The 27,955-nt window shown below is 37.9% G+C and overlaps 1 protein-coding gene across 3 annotated transcripts in view; it reads right to left on the reverse strand.

Annotated features, from left to right (window-relative positions):
• WNK3 (WNK lysine deficient protein kinase 3) overlaps nt 1-27,955 on the reverse strand; it is a gene marked incomplete at both ends in the record, with an annotated part of 147,026 nt that overhangs the window by 22,023 nt on the left and 97,048 nt on the right. For 2 of the 3 annotated variants that reach the window (XM_082681003.1, XM_082681002.1), the window contains 6 exons: nt 11,725-11,936; nt 14,498-15,120; nt 15,940-16,070; nt 16,611-16,701; nt 26,477-27,375; nt 27,738-27,875. In XM_082681003.1, coding sequence (XP_082537129.1) covers nt 11,725-11,936; nt 14,498-15,120; nt 15,940-16,070; nt 16,611-16,701; nt 26,477-27,375; nt 27,738-27,875 — 2,094 coding nt within the window. Of the gene's footprint in view, nt 1-11,724; nt 11,937-14,497; nt 15,121-15,939; nt 16,071-16,469; nt 16,702-26,476; nt 27,376-27,737; nt 27,876-27,955 lie in introns of all 3 variants that reach the window. The other variant, XM_082681001.1, reaches the window with a different exon arrangement.

A 27,955-nucleotide genomic window follows, 5' to 3' on the forward strand; every position in this document is an offset into this window, starting at 1 on the left:
TTACTGAGGCTTGATTTGTGACCCAAGATGTGGTCTATCCTGGGGCCTGTTCCATGAGCACTTGAGAAGAAAGTGTAATCTGCTGTTTTTGGATGGAATGTCCTATAAATATCAATTAAATCTATCTGGTCTATTGTGTCATTTAAAGCTTGTGTTTCCTTATTTCTTTTCACTTTGGAAGATCTGTCCATTGGTGTAAGTGAGGTGTTAAAGTCACCCACTATTGTGTTACTGTCGATTTCCTCTTTTATAGCTGTTAGCAGTTGCCTTATGTATTGAGGTGCTCCTATGTTGGGTGCATATATATTTATAATTGTTATATCTTCTTCTTGGATTGATCCCTTCATCATTAGGTAGTGTCCTTCCTTCTGTCTTGTAATATTATTTATTTTTAAGTCTATTTTATCTGATAGGAGTATTGCTACTCCAGCTTTCTTTAGATTTCCATTTGCATGGAATATCTTTTTCCATCCCCTCACTTTCAGTCTGTATGTGTCCCTACGTCTGAAGTGGCTCTCTTGTAAGCAGCATATATGTGGGTCTTGTTTCTGTATCCATTCAGCAAGCCTATGTCTTTTGGTTGTAGCATTTAATCCAGTCACGTTTAAGGTAATTATTGATATGTGTTCCTATGACCATTTTCTTATTGTTTTGGGTTTGTTTTTGTAGGTCCTTTTCTTCTCTTGTGTTTCCCACTTAGGGAAGTTCCTTTAACATTTGTTGTACAGCTGGTTTGGTGGTGCTGAATTCTGTTAGGTTTGGCTTCTCTGTAAAGCTTTTGATTTCTCCATCGAATCTGAATGAGATCTTTGCTGGGTAGAGTATTCTTGGTTGTAGGTTCTTCCCTTTCATCACTTTAAGTATATCATGCCACTCCCTTCTGGCTTGTAGAGTTTCTGATGAGAAATCAGCTGTTAACCTTATGGGAGTTCCCTGTATGTTATTTGTCATTTTTCCCTTGCTGGTTTCAATAATTTTTCTTTGTCTTTAATTTTTGCCAATTTGATTACTATGTGTCTCGGCGTGTTTCTCCTTGGGTTTATCCTGTATGGGACTCGCTGCACTTCCTGGACTTGGGTGGCTATTTCCTTTCCCATGTTAGGGAAGGTTTCGACTATAATCTCTTCAAATATTTTCTCTGGTCCTTTGTCTCTCTCGTCTCCTTCTGGGACCCCTATAATGCGAATGTTGTTGTGTTTAACATTGTCCCAGAGATCTCTTAGGCTGTCTTCATTTCTTTTCTTTATGTTTTCTTTAGTCTGTTCCACAGCAGTGAATTCCACCATTCTGTCTTCCAGGTCACTTATCCGTTCTTCTGCCTCAGTTATTCTGCTATTGATTCCTTCTAGTGTAGTTTTCATTTCAGTTATTGTATTGTTCATCTGTGTTTGTTTGTTCTCTAATTCTTCTAGGTCTTTGTTAAACATTTCCTTATTTTATTTTATTTTTTTTTTGTGGTACGTGGGCCTCTCACTGTTGTGGCCTCTCCCGTTGCGGAGCACAGGCTCCGGATGCGCAGGCTCAGCGGCCATGGCCCACGGGCCCAGCCGCTCCACAGCATGTGGGATCTTCCCGGACTGGCACATGATCCTGTGTCCCCTGCATCGGCAGGTGGACTCTCAACCACTGCGCCACCAGGGAAGCCCTGTTAAACAGTTCTTGCATCCTCTCAATCTTTGCTTCCATTCTTTTTTCGAGGTCCTGGATCATCTTCACTATCATTATTCTGAATTCCTTTTCTGGAAGGTTGCCTATCATCACTTCATTTAGTTGTTTTTCTAGGGTTTTATCTTGTTTCTTCATCTGGTATATAGCCCTCTGCCTTTTCATCTTGTCTAACTTTCTGTGAATGTCTCCCATGTATACATGTTATTAAACTTTTGTTTGATTTTCTCCTATTAATTTGTGTCATGTTAATTTAATTTTAGACCAGCCAGAGGAACCTAGAAGGCCAGAGGAAAATTTCTTCCCGCCCAACACCAGTAAGTAAAGATTTGTTCAAAAACAAAATTCTTCAAAATAACTGACCGGTACTCCTCAAAACTGTCAGGGTCATCAAAAACAAGGAAATTCTGAGAAACTGTTGAAGCCAAAAGGAGCCTAGGAGACATGACTGCTAAATATAATGTGGTGTCCTGGATGTGATCCTGGGACAGAAAAAGGATATAAAGTAAAAACTAAGGAAATCAGAGTAAAATGTGAATTTTGATTAACAATCATGTATCTAGATTGGTTTATTAGCTGTGATAAATGTACCATACTAATGTATAAGATGTTAATAATTGGGGAAACTGGGCATGAGAGATATGGAAACTTTCTGTACTATCTTAATAATTTTTGTGTAAATCTAAAAATATCCCCCCAAAATAAAGCTTAATTTTTAAAAATCTTAGTAGATGCAGCCAAAGTAGGGCTCATAAGGAAAATTTATAGCATTACATGCTTGTATTACAAAAAGAAAGGTCTCACATCAAAAATCTAAGCTTCTATTTTAAGACACCAGAAAAACAGCAAAATAAAAACAAGGCATGTAGAAGGAAGGAAATAATAAAGATAATAGCAGAAATCAATGAAATTTAAAATTGGAAAACAACAGAGAAAATCAATAAAAGTACAAATGGATCTTTGAAAAGATCAATAAAATTGATGAACATCTACAAGACTGACAAAGAAAAACAATGATGCAAATTACAGATATCAGGAATTAAAGAGATGATAATACTACAAATATACAAGATATTAAGAAAATAATAATGAACAACTCTAAACACAAAGATTCAGCAACGTAGATGAAATGGACCAAGTTCTCAAAATCCACAAGCTACCAAAACTCAGCCAACAGAAAATTTATAACCTGCATAATCCTGTAACTACTATTCAAGAATTTGAATTTGCAGTTAAAAACCTCTAAAAAAATAAATCTCTGAGCCCACATTGTTTCCCTGGAAAAGTCTTCTAGACATTTAAAGAAGAAATGATACTAATTCAACACAAACTGTTTCAGAAAATAGAAAAAGAGGGAAGAGAATGCCTTCAAAAAATGCAGCGAAAGGACCTAGGTGAATTTGCTCTTAAGACAATGAAAATATGGGCAAAACAACTAAAACCAACCATTTCAGAACTCTAACAATTATCCAAAGACAAAGAACAAAATAAAAATCATTAACCCAGGACAAACTACTGAGGTCTGTGACATTTTTAACTTGTTGTAATTCCCATACCCCTTTCGCCCCAGCTCAGTGTTGTGGTAGCCAAAAGCCAGGAACACTGCAGACAATGGAGAAAACAGACCTCTTTTTGAGCTCCCTTAAAAGCACTATCCCCAGAGCACAGTCAATATTTTGTCTGAACTCGAAACAACCTGGGAAAACCTGTATTATTAGTGTGGTGGATATTTGATTTCACTCAGAGTTCAGCTCAGCCCAGCCAGGCATGGGTATGAGGGGCAGGAAGAGGTAGGGGGCTACCTCCAGAGCATTACTGAAACAATAGGAAAGTGCTGGCAACAAATCAGATGCTTAAGGCTATGATTTCAGTTTGGGCAAATAAGATCCTGGTCTAGAATTTAAAAACAATGTTAGGACAACTAAATGACTATAGGAAAATTTGAAAACCTCTGACATATTCCTGGGAATATAAATCTCTGCCATACCAGGAAAGACCTGAAAAAGGAGAATGGACTAGTCATTCAATTCTGGCTCGATTTGAGTTCCTGGGCAAGCAGGAAGTAAATTCAAAGGATATCTTGCAAACTAAAGCCTGAAGGTGTGCCTTCTCACAGAGATTTTCTTGACGACGACAACCAGACAAGGCATTTAATAAAATATTCTGACCAATTATTGGTTCACCACTAACTGTACTGGCCCAGGTGTGAACTCTAGCATACCAGGCTTTAAAAATTTTTTTTAGAAATTTTTTACCTAGCAAAGAACTCCATGGCTAGCAAAGAACTCAGGGAATACAGAATTAGTAAAGGAAAATCACTAAACAAATAAACAGAGAGACCTTCAAGATGGCAGAGGAGTAAGATGTGGAGATCACCTTCCTCCCCACAAATACATCAGAAATACATCTACATGTGGAACAACTCCTACAGAACACCTACTGAACACTGGCAGAAGACCTCAGACTTCCCAAAAGGCAAGAAACTCCCCACGTACCTGGGTAGGGCAAAAGAAAAAAGAGAAAACAGAGACAAAAGAGTAGGGAAAGGGCCTGCAGCACTGGGAGGGAGCTGTGAAGGAGGAAAAGTTTCCACACACTAGGAAGCCCCTTCACTGGTGGAGATGGGGGGTGGTGGTGGGGAAGCTTCGGAGCCACGGAGGAGAGAACAGCAACAGGGGTACAGAGGGCAAAGCAGAGAGATTCTCGCACAGAGAATCAGTGCCGACCAGCACTCACCAGCCTGACATGCTTCTCTGGTCACCCACCAGGGTGGGGATGGGGTGGGGGCTGGGAGCTGAGACTCCGGATTTGGAGGTCAGATCCCAGGGAGAGAACTGGAGTTGGCTGCGTGAACAGCCTGAAGGGGACTAGTGCGCCACAGCTAGCCGCCATGGAGCCAGCAGATCAAATATCCAAAATCAACTCGATGTACCCTGCATCTCTGGAATACCTGAATGGACAACAAATCATCCCAAAATTGAGGCGGGGGACTTTGGAAGCAACTGTAGACTTCGGGTTTCCTTTCTGCATGTAATATGTTTCTGGTTTTACGTTTATCTTAGTTTAATATTTAGAGTTTATTACCATTGGTAGATTTGTTTATTGATTTGGTTGCTCTCTTCCTTTTTAATTTTGTAATATATAGAAATATATACTGTTTTCCTTTTTCCCTTTTTGTGAGTGTGTATGTATATACTTCTTTGATTTTGTCTGTATAGCTTTGCTTTTACCATTTTTCCTAGGGCTCTGTCTGTCCTTTTTCTTTTTCTTAGCATAGTTTTTAGTGCTTGTTATCATTGGTGGATTTCTTTAATGGTTTGGTTGCTCTTTCTTTCCTTTTTTTATGAATTTAAAATTTTTTTAATTTTAATAATATATATTTTTTCTTTTAATACCTTTATTTTATTTTATTATTTTTTTCTTTCTTCCTTTTTTTGTCCTCCCTTTTCCTCTGAGCGGTGTGGCTGACAGGGTCTTGGTGCTCCAGCCGGGTGTCAGGCCAGTGCCTCTGAGATGGGAGAGCGGAGTTCAGGACATTGGTCCACCAAAGACCTCCTGGCTCCACATAATATCAAATGGCGAAAGCTCTCCCAGAGATCTACATCTCAACGTTAAGACCCAGCTCCACTCAATGACCAGCAAGTTACAGTGCTGGACACCCTATGCCAAAAAACTAGCAAAACAGGAAAACAACCCCACCCATTAGCAGAGAGGCTGCCTAAAATCATAATAAGGTCATAGACACCCCAAAACACACCACGAGACACGGTCCTGCCCACAAGAAAGACAAGATCCAGCCTCATCCACCAGAACGCAGGCACCAGTCCCCTCACCAGGAACCCTACAAAACCCACTGAACCAACCTTAGCCACTGGGGGCAGACACCAAAAACAACAGACACTATGAACCTGCAGCCTGTGAAAAGGAGACCCCAAACATGGTAAGTTAAGCAAAATGAGAAGACAGAGAAACACACAGCAGATGAAGGACCAAGGTAAAAATATTAAATGGAAAAAATACTAAAAGCAGCAAGGGAAAAACAACAAATAACACACAAGGGTATCCCCATAATGTTAACAGCTGATCTTTCAGCAGAAACTCTGCAAGCCACAAGAGAGTGGCAGGACATATTTAAAGTGATGAAGCGGAAAAACCTACAACCAAGATTACTCTACCCAGCAAGGATCTCATTCAGATTCGAAGGAGAAATTAAAACCTTTACAGACAAGCAAAATCTAAGAGAATTCACCACCAGCAAACCAGTTTTACAACAAATGCTAAATGAACATCTCTAGGCAGGAAACACAAGAGAAGGAAAAGACCTACAATAACAAACCCCAAACATTTAAGAAAATGGCAATAGGAACATACATATCGATAACTGCCTTAAATGTAAATGGATTAAATGCTCCAACCGAAAGACACAGACCGCCTGAATGGATACAAAAACAAGACCCGTATATATGCTGCCTACAAGAGACCCACTTCAGACCTAGGGACACATACAGACTGAAAGTGAGGGGATGGAAAAAGATATTCCATGCAAATGGAAATCAAAAGAAAGCTCAAGTAGCAATTCTCATATCAGACAAAATAGACAAGAGACACAGAATGACACTACATAATGATCAAAGCATCAATCCAAGAAGAAGATATAACATTTGTACATATTTATGCACCCAACATAGGAGCATCTCAATACATAAGGCAAATGCTAACAGCCATAAAAGGGGAAATCAGCAGTAACAAAATCACAACAGGGGACTTTAACACCCCACTGTCACCAATGGACAGATCATCCAAAATGAAAATCAATAAGGAAACACAAGCTTTAAATGATACATTAAACGAGATGGACTTAATTGATATTTATAGGACACTCCATCCAAAAACAACAGAATACACTTTCTTCTCAAGTGCTTATGGAACATTCTCCAGGATAGATCATATCTTGGGTCACAAATCAAGCTTTGGTAAATTTAAGAAGACTGAAATCATATCAAGTAATATTTCCGACCACAACACTATGAGACTAGATAACAATTACAGGAAAAAATCTATAAAAAATACAGACAAATGGAGGCTAAACAATACACTACTAAATAACCAAGAGATCACTGAAGAAATCAAAGAAGAAATGAAAAATACCTAGAAACAAATGACAATGAAAACACAACGACCTAAAACCTATGTGATGCAGCAAAAGCAGCTCTAAGATGGAAGTTTATAGCAATACAATCTTACCTCAAGAAACGTCTCAAATAAACAACTTAACCTTATACCTAAAGCAATTAGAGAAAGGAGAAGAAAAAAACCCCAAAGTTAGCAGAAGGAAAGAAATCATAAAGATCAGATCAGAAATAAATGGAAAAGAAATGAAGGAAACAATAGCAAAGATCAATAAAACTAAAAGCTGGTTCTTTGAGAAGATAAACAAAATTGATAAACCATTAGCCAGACTCATCAAGAAAAAAAGGGAGAAGACTCAAATCAATAGAATTACAAATTAAAAAGGAGATGTAACAACTGACACTGCAGACATACAAAGAATCATGAGAGATTACTACAAGCACCTATATGCCAATAAATGGACAACCTGGAAGAAATGGACAAATTCCTAGAAAAGCAAAGTCTTCCAAGACTGAACCAGAAAGAAACAGAAAATATAAACAGACCAATCAAAAGCACTGAAACTGAGATTAAAAGATCTTCCAAGAAACAAAAGCCCAGGAGGACTAGATGTCTTAACTGGAGAATTCTATCAAATATTTAGAGAAGAGCAAACACCTATCCTTCTCAAATTCTTCCAAAATATAGCAGCGGTAGGAAGATTCCCAAACTCATTGTAGGAGGCCACCATCACCCTGATACCAAAATCAGACAGAGATGTCACAAAGAAAGAAAACTACAGGCCAATATCACTGATGAACATAGATGTAAAAATCCTGAACAAAATACTAGCAAACAGATTCCAGCAGCACATTAAAAGGATCATACACCGTGATCAAGTGGGGTTTATCCCTGGAATGCAAGTATTCTTCAATATATGCAAATCAATCAATGTGATACACCATTTTAACAAACTGAAGGAGAAAAACCGTATGATCATCTTAATAGATGGAGAAAAAGCTTTTGACAAAATTCAACACCAATTTATGATACAAGCCCTCCAGAAAGTAGGCATAGAGGGAACTTACCTCAACATAACAAAGGCCATGTATGACAAACCTACAGCTAACATCATTCTCAATGGTGAACAACTGAAACCATTTCCAGTAAGATCAGGAACAAGACAAGGTTGCCCACTCTCACCATTACTATTCAACATAGTTTTGGAAGTTTTAGCCACAGCAATCAGGGAAGAAGAAGAAATAAAAGGAATCCAAATCAGAAAAGAAGTAAAATTGTTACTGATTGCAGGTGACATGAAACCATACATAGAGAATCCTAAAGATGCTACCAAAAAACTACTAGAGCTAGTCAATGAATTTGGTAAAGTGGCAGGATGCAAAATTAATGCACAGAAATCTCTTCCATTCCTATACACTAATGATGAAGAATCTGAAAGAGAAATTAAGGAAACACTCCCATTTACCATTGCAACAAAAGAATAAAATACCTAGGAATCAATCTACCTAAGGAGACAAAACACCTGTATGCAGAAAACTATAAGGCACTGATGAAAGAAATTAAAGATGATACAAGTAGATGGAGAGATATACCATGTTCTTGGATTGGAATAATAAACACTGTGAAAATGACTCTACTACCCAAAGCAATCTACAGATTCAGTGCAATCCCTAACAAACTACCAATGGCATTTTTCACAGAACTAGAACAAAAAACTTCACAATTTTTGTGGAAACACAAAAGACCCCGAATAGCCAAAACAATCTTGAGAAAGAAAAACGGAGCTGGAGGAATCAGGCTCCCTGACTTCAGACTATACTACAAAGCTACAGTAATCAAGACAGTATTGTACTGGCACAAAAACAGAAATATAGATCAATGGAACACAACAGAAAGCCCAGAGGTAAACCCACGCACATATGGTCACCTTATCTTTGACAAAGGAGGCAAGAATACAGTGGAGAAAAGACAGCCTCTTCAATAAGTGGTGCTGGGAAAACTGGACAGCTACATGTAAAAGAATGAAATTAGAACACTCCTTAACACCATACACAAAAATAAACTCAAAATGGATTAAAGACCTAAATGTAAGGCCAGAAACTATCAAACTCTTAGAGGAAAACATGGGCAGAACACTCTATGACATAAATCACAGCAAGATCCTTTTTGACCCACCTCCTAGAGAAATGGAAATAAAAACAAAGTAAACAAATGGGACCTAATGAAACTTAAAAGCTTTTGCACAGCAAAGGAAACCATAAACAAGACCAAAAGACAACCCTCAGAATGCAAGAAAATATTTGCAAATGAAGCAACTGAAAACGGATTAATCTCAAAAACATACAAGCAACTCATGCAGCTCAATATCAAAAAAACAAACCACCCAATCCAAAAATGGGCAGAAGACCTAAATAGACATTTCTCCAAAGAAGATATACAGATTGCCAGCAAACACATGAAAGAATGCTCAACATCATTAATCATTAGAGCAATGCAAATCAAAAGTACAATGAGATATAATCTCACACCGGTCAGAATGGCCATCATCAAAAATTCTACAAACAATAAATGCTGGAGAGAGTGTGGAGAAAAGGGAACCCTCTTGCACTTTGGTGGGAATGTGAATTGATACAGCCACTATGGAAAACAGTGTGGAGGTTCCTTAAAATACTACAAATAGAACTACCATATGACCCAGCAATCCCACTACTGGGCATATACCCTGAGAAAACTGTAATTCAAAAAGAGTCATGTACCAAAATGTTTATTGCAGCTCTATTTACAATAGCCAGGACATGGAAGCAACCTAAGTGTCCATCAACAGATGAACGGATAAAGAAGATGTGGCACATATGTACAATGGAATATTAATCAGCCATAAAAAGGAACGAAACTGAGTTATTTATAGTGAGGTGGATGGACCTAGAGACTGTTATACAGAGTGAAGTAAGTAAGAAAGAGAAAAACAAATACCGTGTGCTAATACATATATATGGAATCTTAAAAAAAAAAAAGAAGAAAGAAAAGAATGATCAGAAGAGCCTAGGGGGAAGACAGGAATAAAGATGCCGACCTACTAGAGAATGTACTTGAGGATACGGGGAGGAGGAAGGGTAAGCTGGGACAAAGTGAGACAGTGGCATGGACATATATACACTACCAATTGTAAAATAGATAGCTAGTGGGAAGTAGCCGCATAGCAGAGGGAGATCAGCTCGGTGCTTTGTGACCACCTAGAAGTGTGGGATAGGGATGGTGGGAGGGAGGGAGATGCAAGAGGGAAGAGATATGGGGACATATGTATATGTATAACTGATTCACTTTTTTTATAAAGCAGAAACTAACACACCATTGTAAAGCAATTATAATCCAATAAAGATGTTGAAAAAGAAAAAAAACACAAGCTGTGGTACATCCATAGCATGGAATATTACTCAGCAACTAAAAGGAATAAGCTATTATAACACAAAATAACTTAAATAATCCCAAAGACAATGTTATGAGTCAAAAAACCAATCTCAAAAGGCATGTTTTTACCATGAGATCCCATGGTTGACTAGAAAGAAGCAGTGTGGTGTAAGTGCCTGACAATTAGCTTTTTTGATTCTAATAAGAAAGTGCCTGACATTAAGCTTTTGATTGCTGGGGTATACATTTCAAAGAAATCCATCTCAAATAAACCCATTGCCAGCTATACAACTGTATAAAGAGCCAGGCCACCCCACCCATGAAGTTTCCCTTTTAGAAAGCCCTGGTTGACCTAGATAACTGATCATTTGAGTGACCCTGCTTTTCCCTCCCTGTGCTTTAATTCCCACTCTCACTCTCAATAAACAGTGAACTTGTGAAACACTAGGTACCCCACCCTCAACCAGAATAAAGTAAGAACCCCAGATCTGCTAGTGTGTGCTGTTGCTCTCTAGTATGTACTCCTGTTTCCCACTTCCTGACCAAACCTCTTGCTATGTGGCCCACACGATGTGTACTCCCCAGGACCTGTGAATAATAAACCTTGTTTTTTCAAACTTCCCCAGCCTTTTCCAGCTTCTATGGGTTGCCTGCATTCCTTGGTTTGTGGCCCTTCTCCTCCATCTTCAAAGCCAGCAGTGCTGCATCTCTCTGACACTGCTTCCTTTCTCATATCTTTTCTTCTGCCTCTCTCTTCTACTTTAGAGGACCCTTGTGATTACACTGGGCCCACTCAGATAATCCAGGATATCTACCCATCTTAAAATGTTGATTAGCATCTTAAATTCCATCTACAACCTCAATTACCCTTTGCCATATAATTGAACACAGTTACAGGTTGCAGGGATTTGCACATGGATGTCTTTGAGGGGGGGGACCATTTTTCTGCCTATCACAAATTCTGTTGTGATCTCACATATACCCTTACAGTTCACCCTCAACCCCACCTTGACTATGCACAAGTAACCAAGTAAGTCTGACCTGATTAACAACTTCTTTATTAAGTTGAGACTGATCCTCTCTTTTTACAAATTCAAAGATGTACAGTTTTTCTAATAGTCTCGTAATAAATGAAGATCTCTTACATCAGATAGCACATAACTTTACTTTTAAGATTATCTTTGTTAAGCAATAAAATCCTCAACAAACTCCAAATGCTAGACCAGCAGTTCCCATTGACTACCAACATTTCAAAAACTTATTTTGGGGATTTAAACTGGGTTTCCAGGTATTTGTTTTCCAAATGAAAACATAACACTCATCTGCTCTCCAAAATCTATCACCTATCCTCATCATTATTTCATAAAAGAACATTCAGCACCAACAAAGTGGAAAAGAACCTCAGAATAATGTATACTTCTTTAAATCACCTTAGCTTAATAAAAAATAAGTTAATTGTTATTTTTCTAATTTTGCTGATCTTTGACCAGTTTTTTTTAATCACTTTTAAGATTGATTTACCTGTTACAACTGTGCCACTGTCCACATGTGTCAAGGACTGGGGACGGCTTCGAAGTTTGCTTTTAAAAGATCTTGGTCTACGTGGTGATGCAGGTGGTAGAGGAATCTCTGATGATTGGACTTTGCCATCTTTAATTGCCCGAAGGCGTTCATAGAGCTCCTGTAACTCCTTATTCTGCTGGGTTTGAAGATTTACCACCTCCTGAATGTGTCTGAAGGAAAATCATGCAGAAAGCATTTTAATGGCACAGGCACCATACAAATGAGCCAAGGAACTCTACCAGTACAAGTAAAGTTTAACAAGGAATTTAGATTAAGAATGTGGAAATACAGAATATTTTCACAATTTTAAGATTTTCAATGCCTTCCTAAGTGTGACATTAAACTAATCAGACATAAACAAAAAGCTCAATAAATTGACAAAAACGAATTTCTAAAACTTCAATACAGTAAAAAATAATTTAAAAAATTAAAGTCTCGGGCTTCCCTGGTGGCGCAGTGGTTGAGAGTTCGCCTGCCGATGCAGGGGACACGGGTTCGTGCCCCAGTCCAGGAAGATCCCACATGCTGCGGAGCAGCTGGGCCCGTGAGCCATGGCCACTGAGCCTGCGCGTCCGGAGCCTGTACTCCGCAATGGAAGAGGCCACAACAGTGAGAGGCCCGCATACCGCAAAAAAAAAAAAAAAAAAAAAAAATTAAAGTCTCATAGTACTGATAATATTAACCTTTTCTTTATTATATGTTGCAAGTATAAACAGGAAAAAAATTTGTAACATATAGTAAAAGGTTAATATTCCGAATATATAAATAGCTCCTAAAAATCAATAAGAAAAAAAGAAACAACTTTATAGAAAAAGGGGGAAAGAATATGAAAAGGTGACTCCAAAGAAGAGGAAATACAAGTAGCCAATAAATATGAGATGATGCACATCCTTAGTATTAATTAGAACACAAAATTTTTAACATCTTAATTGCAGTATAATTGTTTTACAATGGTGTGTTAGTTTCTTCTGTATAACAAATTGAATCAGCTATACATATACATGCATCCCCATATCTCCTCCCTCTTCTGTCTCCCTCCCACCCTCCCTATCCCACCCCTCTAGGTGGTCACCAAGCTGATCTCCCTGTGCTATGTGGCTACTTCCCACTAGCTATCTATTTTACATTTGGTAGTGTATATATGTCCATGCCACTCTCTCACTTCGTCCCAGCTTACCCTTCCCCCTCCCCGTGTCCTCAAGTCCATTCTCTACGTCTGCGTCTTTATTCCTATCCTGCCCCTAGGTTCTTCAGAACCATTTTTTTTTCTTTTAGATTCCATATATATGTGTTAGTATACATAGAACACAGATTTTTAAAACTATTTTTTATTCATCTGATTGGAATAAAATGAAAAGAATCAATAATATCCAGTCTAATCTTGTTAAGGTGTGGGAAAACAGGCACTTTCATATATTTCTGTTTGGTGTGTAAAATGGTATATCTACACTGGATGACAATTATAAATGTACAAACCTTTTAACCCAGCAATTCCACTTTTAGGTATCTATCCTACAAAAATACTAACATAAGTATGTAAAAATATAAGGATGTTGCCTTCAACACTTTTTACATAAGCAAAATATGGGATAAAACTGAAATGCCCATTAAGGAGAGATTAAATAAACTTTAAATGGCTATATGCTATTCCAATGTATGGAATAAAGATTATTTGTGCAAACATGAATATGAAGAGGAGACAATGTTAAGTCAAAAAATTGTAGAGTAACATATATTATGATCCCACTTTTATAAAACTCAAAAACTATATATTTGTAAATGCAAGAAAAATGACAGGCAAGATATATACCAAATAGTTCATAGTGGTTGCCTCTGAGGAGATTAGGGCATGAGAAATAGGAGACTGGTTTATGTGCATTTTTACAGTTGTGATATTACGTTTTATAATAAAAAAGATATATTTGGTCTTTGTCCCTGTTCTTGGCACACAGCTCCTAAAACCCTTGTAACTTCCTAAGTGATAAGAGCAATGGGAGAATCTTTTGTTATAATATTTGGTCTTTTGTCCTCAAATAGCTCCAGTTCCTGAAATAGTTCCAGGGTGATAAAGGGAAAAGGAGTGTCTCATTATTCAAAACAAGCCCCTCTGATCACGAAGTGACTTTTGGATAGCCCCTAAGGATGGGTACCTCTAAGGAGGGGAATAAGGATGGAAGTTGAATTAATCACCAATGGCCAACGATTTAATCAATCATGCCTATGTAATGAAGCTTCCATAAAAATCCGTGAACTACAGGGGTTCTAAGAGCTTCTAGGTCGGTGAAGACATGAGGTGCTGGGAGAGTGGCACTTCTGGGAGGCCATGAAGTTCCATGCCCCTTCCCCTATAGCTTGCCATCTGGCTGTTCTTGAGTTGTATCCTTTTATAATAAACCAATAATCTAGTAAGGAAACTGTTTTCCTGAGCTCTGTAAGCCACTCTAGCAAGGTAATCAAACCTGGGGAGGGGTTTGTGGGAACCTCTGATTTATAACAAGTTGTTAAGAACCATAGGTAACACTACCTGGACTCATGATGGGCATCTGAAAGGAGGCAGTCTTGTGGGACTGAGCCCTTAGCCTGTGGGATCTGATGCTACCTTTGTAGTTTTCAACCATAAATTTTTTCCATCATTAAAATGTCACCAATCCAAAATTAGTTACCAATCAAATACTTAGCTCTATAAAACCCAAGGCAATCAAATTTGTGACAAAAGAGAAGCAGTCCTTACTTTTCTCGTAATCTTTGAAGCTCCACCTTTAAGTCCTCATCCTCTACTTCTGACTCATCATCACTGCTCATTGGGGAAGACGGTGAATAGAAGAGTGAGCTCTGTGTTTGAACATAGGCTTTTTCTTCACGGAGTGGTAAGCACTTTACTCTCTCTGGACCACTCTTTGCCACTGATTTCCCTCTGCCACCAAGAGTGGCTGAAAATTCACTATTAGAGGTAGGCTGCATCCCAGCAGTAAGTATCTCTCTCTCTTTAAACAACAGTTCAGATCCAGACTGCATGCTACTTCCTGTGGCTGAATTTTCTTCCAATGCCTTTTCTGGAGTCATCAAAGATACAACAGTCTCACAAGCCATACTGAAAGATGAGAAGTTGTCAGCTTGTTTGGGAATTCTTTTATCTTCTTTTAAGGTTTCCTGAAGAGCTTGTAACTTCTGAGAAGAAAGTGAAGGTTGCAGATTGTGTGTGGCAGGTTCCATTTCTACCAATTGAGACTTTGCTGTTTTAGTAAAGGCTAAAGCTTCTTCACTAGGCTGGCTTGTCATTTTATTGAATGCTGGTATGTGTTCTATTCCAGAAGATGTCACTTTCACTGACTGCTGCTGAGGAACTGTAATCACCTGAAATACAAAAAGGCAAAGGTGGCTGGCTCTGCCTAACCAAAGAGTAAACCCACAAAGAAATTCAATATCAATATATAGCACAGACAATTGGATGGTCTTCTGTAATGTACAAACACTGATAATAACAAAACTAAAAAATCCCATCTATACTTGCAATATTAAAAGCTTTGCAATTGGGCCCTTTGCAAAGAGAATTGGCTTCATATTGCTCAAATAAAATTCTGCAATTAAAAAACATTCCATATGTACACCTAAAACTAACACAATATTGTAAATCATCTATACTTCAATTAAAAAATAAAATGAGGGCTTCCCTGGTGGCGCAGTGGTTGAGAGTCCACCTGCCGATGCAGGGGACGCGGGTACATGCCCCGGTCCAGGAAGATCCCACATGCCGCGGAGCGGCTGGGCCCGTGAGCCATGGCCGCTGAGCCTGCGCGTCTGGAGCCTGTGCTCCACAACGGGAAAGGCCACAACAGTGAGAGGCCCGCATACCGCAAAAAAAAAAGAAAAAAAAGAAAAAAATTCAATTGCCAAGATTCTAAAGGACATGAAATTAGATTTATAAAAAAGATGACCCAACCACCCACCAAAAAATGATGACCCATTTCTGTGCTCCAGTCCAGCTACTAAAATCCTCATTTCTTTAGATTCGCCTTTAGTGGATGGCTACAGAAGGTGACAGGATGTATATAAGGGGAGAAATTAAATATGATAATGATCTACATTTAAAATAATTACCATCTACAGACCTAGATCTTCAATGCTGTTACCTTTTATAATGCCTTTGTAGATGATTTAACTAAAGACACAAACCTGGAACCGACCCCGCTGAAATGATCCACTCATTGCTTTACATCTACTGAAAGCCCTAGCATCAGCTGTGGACTCTCCTGTCAGAGGAATGGGGTGAGGAGCAACTGGTGATCTCGTATCTTCTGTATCCACTGCAAGTTTTGCCAAATTGTAAGCAGAAAGGAGAAAATTGCTTGTTAAGACAACATTTGTTTACATTACCAAAAATGAAGAAAAGTAGAAAAAGCTTAACTCCTGCTAGACAATTAAAAAAGTGTTAATGTAATAAGCAACATTGTAGAAGTCCCTAATTCTGAATCAGACATTGCAAGATTTATCCCGAGACTTAGTATCTATATGAAATGAATACTTTAAAATCAAATTAGTTACAAAAGGAAAAATAAAATGGCAATGACATTAATGGGACGTGTCACATACATGGGCTACATGGAAAAAGTGGCAAGATTTGTGTATGAACAACAACAAAAAGAAACAGAAGTAAATGAAAAATGATGTTACCTAGTCTATGTCCCTGACTGTAAGCACACTACCTTGACGGACTTTTGATCTCTTGAAAAAGCTGGTTGACTGCCGTAGCCTGTATGCCCAGCTTTTTAATTTGCGAGTCCAGGATTTCTTGCTAATAGGATTTTTGAGACTAGGACAAGTAAAGCTTAGGCCAAAATATCCACCTCCTGTCTGCAGATGAATGGCTCCACCGCTTGACACAGCAGCAGGATAGGCCTCTGGATCCCCTGGAAGTGAAGCATCTGGGGACATCTCCTAATGGAGACAAAAGAGGAAAACCAAAATGGTAGTAATTTAGGTGAGGTGGAGCAACTGTTTCTACCATTGGAGTTTCTTGTATGGACTAATCAGTAATCAAAAATAGAATGCTATATCCTAAAGGAACTTCTCTAGGCAGAAAACACAAGAGAAGGAAAAGACCTACAATAACAAACCCAAAACAATTAAGAAAATGGGAATAGGAACATACATATCGATAATTACCTAAATGTAAATGGATTAAATGCTCCAACCAAAAGACATAGACTGGATGAATGGATACAAAAACAAGACCCATATATATGCTGCCTACAAGAGACCCACTTCAGACCTGGGAGATATACAGACTGAAAGTGAGCGGAGAGAAAAAGATAGTCCATGCAAATGGAAATCTAAAGAAAGCTGGAATAGCAATACTCATATCAGACAAAATAGACTTTAAAACAAAGACTATTACAAGAGACAAAGAAGGACACTACATAATGATCAAGGGATCAACCCAAGAAGAAGATATAACAATTGCAAATACTTATGCACCCAACATAGAAGCAGCTCAACACATGAGGCAAATACTAACAGCCATAAAAGGGGAAATCGACAGTAACACAATCATAGTAGGGGACTTTAACACCCCACTTTCACCAATGGACAGATCATCCAAAATGAAAATCAACAAGGAAACACAAGCTTTAAATGATACATTAAATGACATGGACTTAATTGAAATTTATAGGACACTCCATCCAAAAACAACAGAATACATTTTCTTCTCATGTGCTCATGGAACATTCTCCAGGATAGATCATATCTTGGGTCACAAATCAAGCCTTGGTAAATTTAAGAAAATTGAAATCATATCAAGTATCTTTTCTGACCACAACGCTATGAGACTAGATATCAATTATGGGAAAAAATCTATAAAAAATACAAACGCATGGAGGCTAAACAATACACTACTAAATAACCAAGAGACCACTGAAGAAATCAAACAGAAAATCAAAAAATACCTAGAAACAAATGACAATGGAAACAGGACGACCCAAAACCTACAGGATGCAGCATAAACAGTTCTAAGAGGGAAGTTTATAGCTATACAAACCTACGTTAAAAAACAAGAAACATCTCAAATAAACAACCTAACCTTACACCTAAAGCAATTAGAGAAAGAAGAACAAAAAAACCCCAAGTTAGCAGAAGGAAAGAAATCATAATGCTCAAATCAGAAATAAATGAAAAAGAAATGAAGGAAACGATAGCAAAGATCAATAAAACTAAAAGCTGGTTCTTTGAGAAGATAAACAAAATAGATAAACCATTAGCCAGACTCATCAAGAAAAAAAGGGAGAAGACTCAAATCAATAGAATTAGAAATGAAAAGGGAGAAGTAACAACTGAAACTACAGAAATACAAAGGATCATGAGAGATTACTACAAGCAACTCTATGCCAGTAAAATGGACAACCTGGAAGAAATGGACAAATTCTTAGAAAGGCACCACCTTCCAAGACTGAACCAGGAAGAAACAGAAAATATGAACAGCCCAATCACAAGCACTGAAATTGAAACTGTGATTAAAAATCTTCCAACAAACAAAAGCCCAGGACCAGATGGCTTCACAGGCGAATTCTATCAAACATTTAGAGAAGAGATAACACCTATCCTTCTCAAACTCTTCCAAGGTGTAGCAGAGGGAGGAACACTCCCAAACTCATTCTACGAGGCCACCATCACTCTGATACAAAAACCAGACAAAGATGTCACAAAAAAAGAAAACTACAGGCCAATATCACTGATGAATATAGATGCAAAAATCCTCAACAAAATACTAGCAAACAGAATCCAACAGCACATTAAAAGGATCATACACCATGATCAAGTGGGGTTTATCCCAGGAACACAAGGATTCTTCAATATACACAAAGCAATCAATGTGATACACCATATTAACAAATTGAAGGAGAAAAACCATATGATCATCTCAATAGATGCAGAGAAAGCTTTTGACAAAATTCAGCACTGATTTATGATAAAAACCCGCCAGAAAGTAGGCATAGAAGGAATTTACCTCAACATAATAAAGGCCATACATGACAAACCCACAGCCAAAATCGTCCTCAATGGTAAAAAACTGAAACCATTTCCACTAAGATCAGGAACAAGACAAGGTTGCCCACTCTCACCACTATTATTCAACATAGTCTTGGAAGTTTTAGCCACAGCAATCAGAGAAGAAAAAGAAGTACAAGGAATCCAAATTGGAAAAGAACAGTAAAGCTGTCACTGTTGGCAGATGATATGATACTATACATAGAGAATCCTAAAGATGCTACCAGAACTACTAGAGCAATGAATTTGGGAAAGTAGCAGGATACAAAATTAATGCACAGAAATCTATGGCATTCCTATACACTCATGCTGAAAAATCTGAAAGTGAAATTAAATTAAATCCCATTTACCATTGCAAGAAAAAGAATAAAATACCTAGGAATAAACCTACCTAAGGAGACAAAAGACCTGTATGCAGAAAATTATAAGACACTGATGAGAGAAATTAAAGATGATACAAATAGATGGAGAGATATACCATGTTCTTGGATTGGAAGAATCAACATTGTGAAAATGAATATACTATCCAAAGCAATCTACAGATTCAACGCAATCCCTGTCAAACTCCCACTGGCATTTTTCTCAGAACTAGAACAAAAAATTTCACAATTTGTATGGAAACACAAAAGACCCCGAATAGCCAAAGCAATCTTGAGAAAAAGAAACGGAGCTGGAGGAATCAGGCTCCCTGACTTCAGACTATACTACAAAGCTACAGTAATCAAGACAGTATGGTACTGGCACAAAAACAGAAATATAGATCAATAGAACAGGATAGAAAGCCCAGAGATAATAACCCACGCACATACGGTCACCTTATCTTTGATAAAGGAGGCAGGAATGTACAGTGGAGAAAGGACAGCCTCTTCAATAAGTGGTGCTGGGAAAACTGGACAGCTACATGTAAAAGAATGAAATTAGAACACTCCCTAACCGTACACAAACATAAACTCAAAATGGATTAAAGACCTAAATGTAAGGCCAGACACTATCAAACTCTTAGAGGAAAACATAGGCAGAACACCCTATAACATAAATCATAGCAAGATCCTTTTTGACCCACCTTCTAAAGAAATGGAAATAAAAACAAAGTAAACAAATGGGACCTAATGAAACTTAAAAGCTTTTGCACAGCAAAGGAAACCATAAACAAGACGAAAAGACAACCCTCAAAATGGGAGAAAACGTTTGCAAATGAAGCAACTGAAAACGGATTAATCTCCAAAACATACAAGCAACTCATGCAGCTCAATATCAAAAAAACAAACAACCGAATCCAAAAACGGGCAGAAGACCTAAATAGACATTTCTCCAAAGAAGATATACAGATTGCCAACAAACATATGAAAGGATGCTCAACATCATTAATCATTAGAGCAATGCAAATCAAAAGTACAATGAGATATAATCTCACACCGGTCAGAATGGCCATCATCAAAAAATCTACAAACAATAAATGCTGGAGAGGATGTGGAGAAAAGGGAACCCTCATACACTGTTGGTGGGAATGTAAATTGATACAGCCACTATGGAGAACAGTATGGAGGTTCGTTAAAAAACTACAAATAGAACTACCACACGACCCAGCAATCCCACTATTGGGCATATACCCTGAGAAAACCATAATTCAAAAAGTGTCATGTACCACAATGTTCATTGCAGCACTATTTCAATACCGAGGACATGGAAGCAACCTAAGTGTCCATCAACAGATGAATGGATAAAGAAGATGTGGCACATATATACAATGGAATATTACTCAGCCATAAAAAGAAATGAAATTGAGATATTTGTAGTGAGGTGGATGGACGTAGAGTGTGTCATACAGAGTGAAGTAAGTCAGAAAGAGAAAACCAAATACCGTATGCTAACACATATATATGGAATCTAAAAAAAAAAAAAAAAGGTGATGAGGAACCTGGGGCAAGACGGGAATAAACACACAGACCTACTAGAGAACGGACTTGAGTACACGGGGAGGGGGAAGGGTAAGCTGGGACAAAGTGAGAGAGTGGTAGTGCGTATATGGACATATATACACTACCAAGTGTAAAATAGATAGCTAGTGGGAAGCAGTCGCGTAGCACAGGGAGATCAGCTCGGTGCTTTGTGACCATCTAGAAGGGTGGGATACGGAGGGTGGGAGGGAGGGAGACGCAGGAGGGAAGAGATATGGGGATATATGTATATGTATAACTGATTCACTTTGTTATAAAGCAGAAACTAACACACCATTGTAAAGCAATTATACTCCAATAAAAATGTAAAAAAAATAGAATGCTATGTATACTTCTATTAATAGTATCATATCAGACTAAACCTGAAGTATTAAACTTATAGGAATTAAGCCTTCCCCTTTCTTTAAAAATACTATTTAGACTTCAGATAAATAAAACAGCAGAATATTAAACTTCCACCCTAGAATATTTTTTATTATAGCACCTTTGAAAACTGAAAATTAAAATATGAAGGAAATAACCCTCATATGCACCAATTCACTAAAAATGGTTACTTAAACCCTATGATCTTAAAATGGAAAGTTTCATTTATGCTTATATTATCTAAGAGAGTTTAAGATGCCTGACATGCATGATAAACAGAAAAACAAGATGTCTAGGCATTTACATTTACAGAAATATATTACCAAATCAAGTTTCTTACATTACATAAGCACACAGAAATTTACAATGGACCTCAAAATTATTTCAAATTCAAGCTCTAAAAACTGTTAGCATCAGGCCACAGCTGGCTATAAAATCATTCTTCCCTCTTCTTGTCCTCCCATCCCTCCCCTCAAAAATCAGAATTAACTGCTGCTGTATTCTGAGTATTCTAAAAATAAATTTCTTATAATAACTAATATAAGAAATTAATATACAGAGCCAGAAATACTTTGGGAAACATGAGCATGGCCCCTACTAATTTAGAAAATTAAAAGAGTAAAAGTTCAAAGAAAGGGATTCAGCATTTGTCTGAAGGAAGACAGCCTAAGCAGCACTAAGTAAACTGCAGTTTGGGGTAAGCATTATTAACACTTAATTCAGCAGTTATTAAAAGTAAAATTCTGAACAGTTTTTATTTTCCAAAGTCCCATTTTGGACAAGTAATACTACTTTCATAAAGAGGAAAAAACTCTCAATAATATTATGATTTAGAAAGTGTTGCATTGGTCCCACTGAAATTACAGAAAAGATTTTTATTAAGTAATAACTGGATCAAGATGATAAATTAAATACAAGTTCTAGCCTCCCTTACCAACCCAAATACACAGGTACAACAGGAAAAACAGATGTAGACACATGCATATAAGATTTTTTTAATTAATTAATTAATTTTTTAGCTGCGTTGGATCTTCATTGCTGTGTGCGGGCTTTCTCTAGTTGCAGCGAGCGGGGGCTATGCTTCATTGTGGTGCGTGGGCTTCTTATTGTGGTGGCTTCTCTTATTGCAGAGCACGGGCTCTAGGCACATGGGCTTCAGTAGTTGTGGCCCACAAAGTCTAGAACACAGGTTCAGTAGTTGTGGCGCACGGGCTTCGTTGCTCCGTGGCATGTGGGATCTTCCCGGACCAGGGCTGAAACCCGTGTCCCCTGCATTGGCAGGCGGATTCTTAACCACTGGGCCACCAGAGAAGCCCTGCATATAAGATTAAAGGAGGAAAAAGCAGCCTCCTTCAATGCATAATGATATATGCAGGAACTGTTTCAAAATGCAGCAAATTGAGGTGGTAGATATGGGCAGCAGGAGAGAGCGCCCTGGCCAACCAAAAGGATGGGTGATTGGACAGAATGTTTACAAAGCTATAACAATCTATCTGTCTCCTATCTATCACTTCAGCATCATATTATAACACTCTCCTACTTACTGGCCTTCTTTTGTTTCCTGGAACAGGTATCCACCTATGAATGTCACCATCACATACAAATCCTTCCCTGACCACCCTATATAAAGTAATTCCTTAGTCTTTCTATCATAACCCTTTATTTATTTGTTTAGGATCTATCTTCCCCGACTAGAATGTGAGCTCCACAAAAACAGAGATCTTGACTTATTCACTGCTCAGCAGATATTCACTGAACGGATGAGTGAACTGGTTGGGGCACCTTCCCACCTCATCTCCACAATAAACAAAAGACAGCAGAGGAATCTGCTCCCAAATAAGAGTGGTAAGGAGGAAAATGTTTATTGCCAAGAAAAAGGTCAGTAATGTAGGGAAGAGACAAGATCCAGGAGTAAGGGGAAGCCTTGCTACCTTTGAAGACTAGCTATTGGACCTCCCTCTGGGCAGCATTAAAGACAAGTTGCAATACCCAGTGCCAGGAAGCATGTCCCATGCTTTTCCCACAATTACTGGAGTAAGGCTATAGTAATTATATATAACATTTACAAAGAGACAAACAGGGAATCTTATGGGGGAAAAAGAAAAACTGAGTACACAACGAAGAATCACCAACACTTTTGGGAAACCAGCACTTTAAGAAAACACTAAACTCAACAAACAGCATACCCAGGGAAACAGCATTAATAAGACTTTAATATGTTGAAAGAGATGTGTGAATATACTATATCCATAAGAAAAAGAATGAACTATAGTTACTAGAAATTAAAAATGCAATTCCTTGACATAAAAAAAATAGCTGAATAGGAGATTATAAACAGCTTAAAAGTTGAGACATTCTCCCAGTACAAAAAGCAAAAGGACAAAGAGATGGAAAGCATGAAATGAGGGACTTCCCTGGTGGTGCAGTGGTTAAGAATCTGCCTGCCAATGGAGGGAACACAGGTTCAATTCCTGGTCCAAGAAGATGCCACATGCCATGGAGCAACTAAGCCCGTGCGCCACAGCTACACAGCCTGCGCTCTAGAGCTTGCATGCCACAACTACTGAAGCCTGCATGCCTAAGAGCCCAGGCTCCGCAACAACAGAAGCCACCGCAATGAGAAGCCCACACACTGCGACAAAGAATAGCCCCCACTCGCAGCAACTAGAGAAAGCCCACACGCAGCAATGAAGACCACATGCAGCCAAAAATGTTTTTAAAAAGCATGAAATGAAAAGTTAATAGATAAGAAAAACAGGAAATGAAGAAATAAAACTGTCTCTATTCACAGATGATAAGATCTTATATACTGATATTATATAGAAAATCTACCAAAAGCTATCACAGCTAATTAAAAAAAACTCAGCGAACTTGAAGGATACAACATCAACAATCAAAAATCAATCGTATTTCTATACACTAGCAATGAAAAATCTGAAAAGGAAATTAAGAAAACAATTTCATTTATTATAACAACAAAGAATAAAATAACAAACAGTGCTGGAACAACTGGATAGCCACATGCAAAAGAATGAAGCTGGACCTTTATCTCACACCATATACAAAAATTAACTCAAAATGATCCTACCATCTGTACTTAATTGTGAAGCAAAATAAAGATATTTCTGGACATTAAAAAAAATTGGTCACACATGCAACATATTTTAAAATATTACTCATTGAAGCATTTCAGGGGGGAAATAAAAAGGAATTCTAGGACACCAGAAACAGTGGCAGGTAATAAGTTTGATCTAGATGTAGCAATGGACACTTGAAACAAACAAAAGAATCCATTTAACCTTGACACTTGGAAGAGTCTCCTGAGCAACAAAGTTTAAATGACAGAGAATTACATTTCTTTCTTTCTTTTTTTTTTTTTTTTTTTTGCAGTACACGGGCCTCTCACTGTCGTGGCCTCTCCTGTCGCGGAGCACAGGCTCCGGAAGCACAGGCTCAGCGGCCGTGGCTCACGGGCCCAGCCGCTCCGCGGCATGTGGGATCCTCCCAGACCGGGGCATGAACCCGTGTCCCCTGCATCGGCAGGCGGACTCTCAACCACTGTGCCACCAGGGAAGCCCTACATTTCATTTTTTTATGGTTCTAATCATGTTACGTGATTACCAGATAACACAAATAATCATAATACAAATGCTGTTTACTGATTTTCGTTCTTCCAATCAACCTACAGACAAAGCAAAACCGATAAAGAAAAAAATGTAGATGTTATAAACTTTGCCAATGTTAAAAAGTAATTTAAGTAATAAAAATTGGGAGGTGTATGGGGAAGAAAAGTAGAGGAAAGGGAAAATATAATTTCTCTACCCTTCATAGAAGTGAGTCAAATTTTATTGTATAAAATTACTAAATCAAAAAATCGATAAGTATATTATTTATAAGTTATTAATAGCAATGACCACAAGAATTAAAACCAGGAACTTAATAGTGTTTGGGGAGTGGGAGTGTTAACACAACAATTCCTTTTAATTTTCTATCCTTCTGAATTTCTTTTGCATTTATGCATTAATTGCATAATTTTAAATTACTAGTTTACCAAAAAATAAGTACTTAAATTATATTTGCTCAATGGAATATTATGCTGTTGTTTACAAAAGTTAGGTGAGGAGACTTCCCTGGTGGTCCAGTGGTTAAGAATCCGCCTTCCAACGTAGGGGATGCAGGTTCAATCCCTGGTTGGGGAACTAAGATCCCACACACCACGGGGCAACTAAGCCCGTGCGCCGCAACTACCAAGCCTGTGCGCTATAGAGCCCAAGAGCCACAACTAGAGAGAAGCCTGCGCACCGCAACTAAGACCCAATGCAGCCAAATAAATAAATAAATATATTTTTTGAAAAGTTAGGTGAGGTGGAACTATGTATACTGACATGGATAGATGTCCATAAGTGGGAAAAAAATTTAGAACGCACATGTATGTAAGGAAGTATGTGTATATAAATATATAGTATGTATCTGTGTCTTTGTAAACAGATATAATACATATAAAGAAGTGCTATATAAATATTTGTATATTAGTGAAAACCATGTCTGGGAAGATTTATCAACAGCTGTGTCTATAGGTTTAGAAGTGGGGTGGATTTTACTTTATATACATGCATATATTATTTATATAATAATAACAATAATAAAGAGATACAGTGATAAATATTTTAAAATATGTCTATGATATACTGTAAAATTAAAAAATTAAGTTGTAGAGCAATATGTTTATAGCACAATACTATTTTTGTGAATAAGAAGTTGTAGGTTTGTAAGTAGATCTGTATAAGCTTAAGTCAAGAAGGATTAGTACCATATAGTGGATAAGCACCAGATAGTGGTTATCCCTATGAGTTGAAGGAACAGAAAAGAGAAATTAAATTCCTACATTACATAAGTTAAAAAAAACAAGTCATGAGATTATGGGTTTTTTTTCCTTTTAAAATATTTTTTTCAAATAAATAAAAACCCATAAACAAGATTAAATTAAAACCATAATATTTTTAAAAATGAAACTGATAACAGGAATTTTTAAGTGGAAATCTAAAAGCAAGTTCTTCCTACCCACTAAAACAATCTATAAATCAGTCCTGTTCTGTCATTAATACAAAAATAAACATTGCTCACAAGTTCCTAGCTAATTCACCAGAGGGCTCTCTCACCAAGAAAGTTCTACCATCTCTATTAAGTTCTGGGCCCCTGCAGCCTAAGCTATGGCCTTCTTAAATACCTGTGACCTCAGAATCTTGTGACATAGATAATTTCATTTCAAAGGACAGAACTTTAGAAAAGAAGGCGTTTCTTTAAAAGCATAGGATAAGGAATTGGTTAGAAAGAATGATACTTACATGTAAACATAATTCGCTGGGTATAGAAGTTATCACATTCAGGTCCCTTTTGAACACTGATATGTTTGCAGGCTGACTCACAGTCACATTGGACAGAATCTTAGAGCCTGTCTGCTGAAAATTAGGGGACTGTGCAGGACTATCTTGAATTCCACAGTGACTGATGCCTATGACTTCTGGCACTGGACATGAGACTGTGTCTTCAGCAGAGGAAGAAAACGGAGAATCTATGCTTTGGGTATCCTTCTGACTCTCAGGATAGATGCTAGATATGCTATGCTCCTGATAGAGCAAATTTCTTAATTTTTCATCCAGAGTTTTAATTCGGTTGTCTGCAAACTCCATTTTTGGAGGTCCTTCCCCGTCTGATTCCAGGACCGTAGAGGACAGCAGGCTAGTTGGTTCAAGGCCAGGGGTCTGAGTGGGAATGACCATCTTAGGAGAACTTGCTTCCACGATCACTGCGGTTTCTCCTTCTTGGGAAATAAACTCTGCATCCATAGTTGGCTGCTGCACCGGTAAGGACTGAGGCTTTTGATCAGACATAAATGCCGGAGTTGTAAGAGAGTTAGGAGCAATCTGAGTTGACTCACCAGGAGCTGCCTGACTGGCAGCTTGGTGACCTGGATACACAGGTAGGAATATGCCTGCTTGGCTGGTGAGTCCCTCACATTCAAGACTGGAACTACTAGCAACTGGTGCCATTATCTGCTTGTCATCTTCCACTTGATAAAGTATAGCTGGCTGCTTAGTTTCTACACTGGCATATTCAGAAATCTTACCATCAACTACATCCTTGTGTTCTGATGTGGAGGTGTAAAGTGCACGCTGGCATGGATTATTTTCTAGAGTGAGCAGCGTGTCCTGTGATATTTCCTTATTACTTATGTTTCTTGGACCTGGAACAATAACAAAGAATGGCTAAGCATGTATGGTAAGTACAAAGCATGGACTAGTACCCAAACTCAAAAGGAACAGGAGGAGCAAGGGGCAAACTAGAACCTGTGTGAAAGTATTCTTATAAATAAAACTCAAAATACACAGAATTCAACCTAATAAGGAGAAAAACCTTTTCCTTTTTTTTCCATAAATATTAAAATTTAAATGGCTTAAGTTCCCTCCTAACATTAATATCTTCAAAAATGCTTATGAAAATTCTCATAAGCATAAAATACCCATGAAAACAAGTTAAAGATACAGTATATATTTTGCATCCCCATCTTCCAGGTCTGGATAAAGGTGGCAAAGAACAAACACTTACTAGAAAGCAGATTTAGCCCAGGAACTGTAGACATGGACTGCTGAAGAGAAGAAGGAGATTGAGCATCACGGTTTCTTATTGTCTGATTGATACAAAATCGCCATCGACCAACTGGGGATGACTGAGGAGCAGATTCATCTGTAGAAAGAATTGGCAAAAATTAATATGCTAATCAATTGTCAATATGTTTACCTATTGACTAAGGAAACCAGGTTAAA

The sequence above is a fragment of the Grampus griseus genome, assembly GCF_964374135.1.
Source record: "Grampus griseus genome assembly, chromosome: X".
In the NCBI taxonomy this organism is placed as follows: domain Eukaryota; kingdom Metazoa; phylum Chordata; class Mammalia; order Artiodactyla; family Delphinidae; genus Grampus; species Grampus griseus.